Consider the following 8,312-nt stretch of genomic DNA (forward strand, 5'->3'; position numbering starts at 1 on the left):
ACTTTCAAAAAAACTATTTTCCCCACTCACAAAACTACAATATTTTTTCAAGTGAAATGCATGTCCAAAGTCCAAACACAATTTCAAATTTTAAATACTATTTTTCAACTTAACTTCGAATACTGTTTTTTTTTTTAAAAAATTATAATTTTTATGTCCAAACGCCTACTAAAATTGCCAATCTTATGCCCATCACCCCTATAAATATTCAAGCTCTAAACTTTCATTTCTCAAACCAATTTGAGTTACGAATTTTATTTTACGCAAAAAAATGGTTTTCCAAAATCTTCTTTACTTCTTGTTTCCCTATGTTTTTCTTCAACATTTTGCTTTATGTCAAGAACAAGTAGTTAGATCAGCCTATTGGCTTTCTAGCTTTAATTTCTCAGCTTCTGAAATTGAATCCAAATATTTCACTCATATTTTTTGTGCATTTGCTGATATTAATCCCAAAGATTTTCAAGTCTCTATTTCCTCATCAAATATATCACCATTTTCCACTTTCACAAAAAATGTTCAACAAAAAAACCCTTCAATTAAAACCCTATTGTCCATTAAAGATTCTAATTTTGTCACCTTTTCTACCATGGCTAGTAATCCAACTTCTCGAAAAATATTCATCGATTCGTCGATATTTTTAGCTAGATCTTTTAATTTTCATGGCTTAGATCTTTATTGGACTTACCCTAAATCAAATTCAGACATGATCAACTTAGAAATTCTTATAAAAGAATGGCAATCCGCAATATTCTTGGAAGCTAAAACATCAAGTAAACAAGCATTGTTACTAAGTTTAGCAGTTTATTACAAACCAAAAATTAATGGTACTTTGAATTACCCTTCAAAGTCATTAGCAAGAAGTTTAGATTGGATTAATCTAATGGCTTATAATTTCACTTCTCCTAATCTTTCGCGTGTAACGCGACCTCATGCTGCATTATTAGATCAAGATTCTGGAAAAAATATTAGTGGAAGTGCTGGAATTGAAGATTGGATTAAATCTGGAATTCCTTCTAAGAAAATAGTTTTTGGTTTGCCATTTTTTGGATATGGATGGAGATTATTGAATAGGGAAAATCATGATTTAAATGCACCGGCTAGAGGACCTATTGGTGGTGGAGATGGATCAATGGGGTATAAAGAAATAAGTGAATTTTGTGTTAGGGCAACAATAACATTTGATGCTGATATTGTTGGGAATTATTGCTATTTGGGAACAACATGGATTAATTTTGATGAATTTAATACCATTTTTACTAAGGTTGCTTATGTTAAGAAGAAGGGATTGCTTGGTTATTTTGCATGGCATGTTGGGGTGGATAATAAATGGACTCTTTCTCAAGAAGGTTAGTAAATTAATCCGTTTTTACGTTATCAGTGTAATTTAATCTGTTAAAATAAGTTAATTTTCTATAAAAGTTATTTATTTATTTAATTTTAATTATCTTATATTTTAATATGAAAACACTTCACACAGTCAGCATAAAAGAAATTACATTCAATTACTATAAATTTTGGTTAATTAAATTAATTTTCTTCTAATTTTTATCCTTGTTATTTTGGCAGCATTGCAAGCTTGGGAAGCTTAGGTTGAATTTCTCTTTTTGGTTAAAATTGGATTATTTGGCCTTGGGACATCTTTATTGCAGTCAACTTTGACTAGGAGATTTGTTAATAAATAAATAAATAAATAAAATAAAATAAAAACTTTGAACAGGAGAGATAATATTCATAGTAGCTTGAACTTTTTTCTCTTTTTTATGTAATCCATAAATTTCCACATATACAACAATAAAAGCTGTGTGATGTACTACACGTTTACATTAAGCTTGTTGTTATGAAAATAATTATATTGTAGATGTCCATTTATTACTCCGCTATAGATAATCTTCCTAAAGAAGATTATCTATTTGGTACTCTATTGAAGTTTATCTACAAGCAGCTGATACAGGCAGGTTGCAAGCAACTCAATAAAATGATTTGCAACAACTTCTTATTAAATAGGCAGGTTGCAAGCACCTCATGCAGGCAGCTTACAAGCAGCTCAAGAAAAGCCGCGCAGCTGCTTCCTTTCTTCTATAAATAGAAGAGTTTTCAGTTCATTATGTACATCAGTTTGAAGTTGAATAATATATCAATCTCACTCTATACTTTTCTTCAGCTTATTTACTTTATAGTCTTTATTTTATAACACGTTATCAGCATGAGACTCTGTCATCTCGAGCAAATACTCCAAGGTACGAAGTTTCTTTTTCTAGCCAATAATGATGCATATGTCATTTTACTTGGATGTGACCTCGCAAAATTGGAAAGAAAAAATTAATTTTATTGAAACTATTATATGGTCGCGAGACTACACCAGTAGTTTATGTGGCAAACGATTGGGGACTATGTATACTTATACAATTGCTATTTTTGTACTTATTTTCCTCCTTGATCGTTTAGTGAAGGATTAAAAGGTGAATAACAATATGAGTTCCATGTAAACTCCATCAGAGTTTATATATAATTACCAACAATGGTAATATTTCCTAAGTCTCGTTATGACTTAATTTCATAGTTCACTTGAACTCCAGCAGAGTACGGCCACCAGAAGTGGCTATGTTTCATATATCTCATTGTAACTAAATTTTGTTAACCGCCAGAAGTGTTATATACCTATGACCACCAGAAGTGATAATTTAGGCTTGCTATGGTTACATTGAAGATAAGTTAGAGAAAATTCTTCATATTATATACATACCTCGATTTGCTTATGAAGTAGCAAATATCTTAAAAGAGGTTCGAAGCATCACAATTTGATGTGATTATGCACGTTCAGATAATTATGTTCTATCTCCTAAAGGTAAAGAACTTTTGCATACCTCGATTAATCCATTTCCTGAAGTGAATGTGATAATATTAAATATGAACGCGCTATTGATGTAAATATATTGCGATTCACCTCCAGAAGAGGTAATACGGTTGAGAGAATATATTCTCAATATTTCATATTTTAAATTTCTCCTGAAATAGTAATAATTAAAATTTTCTCCTGAAGCAGAAAAATATTATGTAGAAGTAAAAATATTAAAATTCTTAATTTTGGTCATTTATAAATTTAGAATTGTCTTTCTATTGTTCATTTGATTATGATTTTCATTCATGACACCAGAAGTGTCAGAACAATATTTGGTAGTACAAAATTTATCAAAAGCTCCTGAAGAGCTAACTGTTTGTCTAGAAGACACATGACACCAGTAGTATCCGATAAATATTAGATTGTGGATAATAAATGAAGGCTCTCGAAGATTTTATATACAAATATGTTATTCATATTATATGATTAAGATCAAAACATATGTTGTAGTAAACCTGAAGTTTACTAATACAAATGCCCATCTGTTGAGACTACATATGACTAGAAGATTGAAAATCTTCATGTTTCCATAATTATAGGGGATAAAATAATATGTATGTGAGAAGTTACCCACCTTATTCTTTAATTTGTACTACATTATGTATCAAAGTAAACCAGAAGTTTACTAATGCAAAAGCAGTTACAGTAAATCAGAAGTTTTACTGCGGCAAAAATAGCTATAGTAAAACAGAAATTTGCTGATACAAAAGTAGCCACAATAAATCAGAAGTTTACTAATGCAAAAGTTTATGTCATAGTAAACCAGAAGTTTACTAAAAGATAGCACATGCCATGATAAACTTGAAGTTTACATTTTCCATATGGTTTAAATATGATGAGCTAATTGAGAATTATGATAAACATAAATTGAAGAACTAGAAGATTCTTCAAAAATTCACTTGAGTTGCTTTTTCTCATAATAAATTGATTATACCAGCTAAGGGTGGCAATTGGGCTGGTCCGGGCCCGGGACCGTGGTTCAAACAGGTCAAACAGGCTAAGTGGGCCGGGACCGGTATATGTGGGCCTGGGCCGGTCTCGTGGGCCGGTTCTTGGCTTTGGAACCAGTAGGACCGGGACCTTGGCGGGCCAAACGGTCCCAACGGTCAGTTTTTTTTTTAAAAAAAAAAATTAGCTATTTAAAAAATAGTCGTTGGGCAACCCAAAAATAGCCGTTGGCTATTTAGAAAATAGCCATTTAACCCCCCAACTTTGTTTTAACCCCAATTATAAAATGGCTATTTTCTAATGGTCTCGGGCTATATGAATCAAATTTTCATTAATATAATCCTCACTTAGAAGATAATTCAAGTCAAATGTAGAAGCATTTGCTGATCCAAAATAAAATATCATATTTCAGCTGCAAATGCTCCTATTAAAATTAAAGTCCCTGAAAGATATAGTTTACTGTACGCATGAAGCGTGGTAGACCAATCAGTTCCAAAGGTAACAATCCTTGAAAAGGATAGGAGCAAATGATAAAAATGATTATAATAAGGAGAAAATAAACTCTAGAAGAGCCCACGACGTAATATTTTGTGAAACTCTAAAAGACATTCAAGTACCTGAAAATAAAGAAAGTGATGAGATCCCAACAAGTTATGTCGCTTGCGAACCGATACAAAATTATCGTCCACGATATATTTGATACAATATGGTGCACAATATTGTAAAAGATTGTGAGGATCAGACCTGTAGTCCAGACACCTGAAGATGTCATGTCATTTAAGTGCAAGTCATAACCTATATGACTCATTTGATTAAATCTATATGAAGATCCCTGAAGGATTTAAAATGCTTGAAGCATATAATTCAAAGTCTCGAGAAATGTACTCGATCAAATTACAAAGATCTTTGTACGATTTAAAATCAATCTGGGCGCATATGATATAATCGTCTTAGTGGATATTTGCTGAAAGAAGGTTACATAAATGATGTTATTTATCCATATATTTATATAAAGAAAATGACATGAGAATTTGCTATACTTGTTGTTTATGTTGATGACATAAATCTTGTTGGAACTTTAGAAGAGCTCCAAAAGGCAAATGAATATCTTAAGAAAGAATTTGAGATAAAAGATCTTGGAAAAATAAAATTTTGTCTTGGTCTGGAAATTGAATATTTAGCAGACGAGATCTTTATCCATCAATTTGCATATACAGATAGGTCTTTAAACTCTTTTACATGGACAAAGCACACCCATTAAGTACACCAATGGGTGTTCGATCATTTGAAGTGAATAAGGATCCATTCCGACCTCCAGAAGAGGATGAGGAACTCCTTGGTCCTGAAACACCCTATCTCAGTGCAATTGGTGCACTTATGTATCTTGCTAATGGTAAGAGGCATGACAGAACATTTTCTGTTAATTTACTAGCAAGATATAGCTCTTCTCCTACACGGAGATATTGGAACGAGATTAAGCATATTTTGCGATATTTTAAAGGGAACTCTTGATATGGGTTTGTTTTATGCTAACACAGGTAGTGCAGATCTTGTTGGTTATGCAGATGCAGGTTATTTATCTGATCCCCGTAAATATCGATCTCAAGCCGGGTACGTATTTACATATGAAGATACTATCATATTATGGGGCTCCACAAAGCAATCTATTATTTTTACTTCTTCAAATCATGTTGAGATAATAGCTATTCATGAAGCAAGTAGGGAATGCGTATGATTGAGATCATCGATTCATTTTATTCAAGAAAAATATGATTTAGAATGTGATAAAAGATCCACAATTTTATACGAAGCCAATGTAGCATGCATAGCCCAATTAAATGGAGAATTTATAAAAAAAGATAAAACAAAGCACATTTGACCAAAATTATTCTACACACATGATCTTCAGAAAAATAGTGACATCGATGTGTAACAAATCTATTCAAGTGACAATCCAACAGATTTATTCACTAAATCTTTGCCAACTTTAACTTTTGAGAAGATGATATACAAAATTGAAATGCGGAGACTCAAATATTTGAAATAAAGTTTTCATCAGGGGGAGTGAAATACACGCTGGACTCTTTTTTCCTTACTAATATTTTTCCCATGGGGTTTTTCTTGTAAGGTTTTTAATGAGGCAGCTAGAAATGCGTATTACTAAATATGTGTACTCTTTTTCCTTCACTAGGATTTTTCCACTGGATTTTTCCTAATAAGGTTTTAACGAGACACAATATTTTTTAATGAACATCAAAGGGGGAGTGTTATGAAAATAATTATATTGTGGGTGTCCATTTATTACTCCGCTATAGATAATCTTCCGGAAGAAGATTATCCATTTGGTACTCTACTGAAGTTTATCTATAAGCAGCTGATGCATGCAGGTTGCAAGCAACTCAATGAAATAATTTGCAACATCTTCTTATTAAACATGTAGGTTGCAAGCAGCTCATGCATGCAGCTTACAAGCAGCTCAAGAAAAGCCTCGCAGCTATTTCTTTTCTTTTATAAATAGAGGAGTTTTCAGTTCATTATGTACATCGGTTTGAAATTGAATAGTATATCAATCTCTCTCTATACTTGTCTTCAGTTTATTTACTTTACAGTATTTATTTTATAACACTTGTTATGTTTTTGTTCATAAAATAAAATAAAATAATTTCAAGGTCAGCCATGGCACACCTTCTTTCTTTATTATTATTTCTTTTTTTGGGGAATATCTTCCTTTTTTTGTGGAAAATTCCTAGAAAAATTCGCAGCCGTACCCTTCGGGTGCGCACTGAGTAACTTGCTCACTGTGTAATAGCCCGCAAATCACACATAAGATGTAAACTGTACTAGGCAAGCCCGATACGACAAGATCTAATTGAAGAGGCAACTGGTGAGGGTATCGATTCCAGGTCTCCTATGTATGGAAAACAACCAACTCAGCCAAACCTTGTGGGCATCTTCCGTATTTCTTCCTAATGATTTTTATGCGCATTTTTTTACTGTTCAAATGTATGACCAACTCATCGAAAGCATAAACTTGGGCCAATCACATGTAATTTTTTTGATAATGAGTGACGGCGTGACTTAAACTCATGACTTCTGTCTGATTTGAGATACTGTGTTTATAAAGTAAAGTTTAGGTTTAATTCAAACTTAAAAGCTAGCTGATAAGGTGAGAATTGACCAAGATCATATAAAGAGACAAAATAATCGTCTCCCAACCAATATGGAAATCTCATTTAGTTTGTAACCCTATTTAATTGATCAAGAAAGCATTAGTTGATTACTAAAAGTACAACTCTGGTTAGGATTGTTCAAAATCGAACCGTAACCGTTGACCGTACCGCAAAAATGATTTATTAGCTTATTGATATCAGGTTATCGCGGTAATGGCTGGTGAACGAATTGAAATTTTATAATTAACGGCTTAACGATTTGGGGACAGATTACTCAATTTTCCTATCGAATAAAATGTTAACCCGTTAAGAATTTTTATATTTAAACTTTTACCCCTATGTCAATTTCCATCCATTTCTTCTCTATTATATGGTTCATTGGCCTTCGTCTGATGGAAACTTAAAAAGGAAAGGTACAACTTTTATTCTGAAAAGCTAGAGAACTCATTCTTTAAAGAATCCTCTTGGACTGGTGACAAATTAGAGTGCATATGCTTAAGCCACAATCTTGAAGATAAGTACAGACGTCTCCGTACCGATCCGCAAGACTCTACTAAACCTGCTCATGACTCGTGAGACCTATGTAACTTAAGCTCTGATACCAACTTGTCACGACCCAAAATCCCAACCTGTCGTGATGGCGCCTATCTCGATACTAGGCAAGCCGATAATCTCGATAAACCATAATTTCTCTTAAGTTTGAAAATACAATAATTTAATACAATACAAAATCTCACAAATACTGACATGAACACTCCCCAAAACCTGGTGTCACTGAGTACATGAGCATCTAATATAAATACAAGTCTAGAAAATACGATCTATAATAGTCTGAGACCAAATATAGTAAAACAAGGAGATAGGGAAGGAGAGCCAAGGTTTGCGGAATACAGCAGCTACCTCAAAATCTCCAAAAAATCAACTGCATGAAATGATCAACACCCGCTATATCCGGGAACACCTGGATCTACACACGAAGTGCAAGGTGTAGTATGAGTACAACCAACTCAGCAAGTAACAATAATAACTAAGGAACTGAAGATAATGACGAGCTACACAATTACAGTTCATTTTCAGTATATCCAGCAAAGAATAGACATGCTTCCAAATCTGGCAGTTTAAGTCAAATCAATTTTATACAGTTCAATTTCATGTAATCCGGATATAAAAATATTTTAGAGATTTCACGATAATGACAGATAGCAATCAAGTGCAATAAGAAACGCAAAGCAAGTACAACGTCTCAGGCGACAGTCACTCAACTCATCACAACAGCTCAACCACTCGGCTCTCAG

General features: G+C 33.0%; 1 protein-coding gene across 1 annotated transcript; it reads left to right on the forward strand.

Moving 5' to 3' along the window:
• The first annotated feature begins 250 nt into the window (after positions 1-250).
• On the forward strand, positions 251-2,140 carry LOC104100427 (class V chitinase-like). The gene is made up of 2 exons (XM_009607647.4): positions 251-1,346; positions 1,567-2,140. The coding sequence occupies exons 1-2, from the start codon at positions 272-274 to the stop codon at positions 1,587-1,589; spliced, it is 1,098 nt and encodes a 365-aa protein (XP_009605942.1). The 5' UTR covers positions 251-271; the 3' UTR covers positions 1,590-2,140.
• The last annotated feature ends 6,172 nt before the right edge of the window (positions 2,141-8,312 follow it).

The sequence above is a fragment of the Nicotiana tomentosiformis genome, chromosome 11 (genome assembly GCF_000390325.3).
Source record: "Nicotiana tomentosiformis chromosome 11, ASM39032v3, whole genome shotgun sequence".
In the NCBI taxonomy this organism is placed as follows: Eukaryota; Viridiplantae; Streptophyta; class Magnoliopsida; order Solanales; family Solanaceae; genus Nicotiana; species Nicotiana tomentosiformis.

Excerpts from the sequence above, each read along its gene's own strand:
- LOC104100427 (XM_009607647.4), top strand. The coding sequence starts at position 272 with ATGGTTTTCCAAAATCTTCTTTACTTCTTGTTTCCCTATGTTTTTCTT. Across the intron at positions 1,347-1,566 it reads ATGGACTCTTTCTCAAGAAG|CATTGCAAGCTTGGGAAGCT; the intron begins GTTAGTAAATTA and ends TTATTTTGGCAG.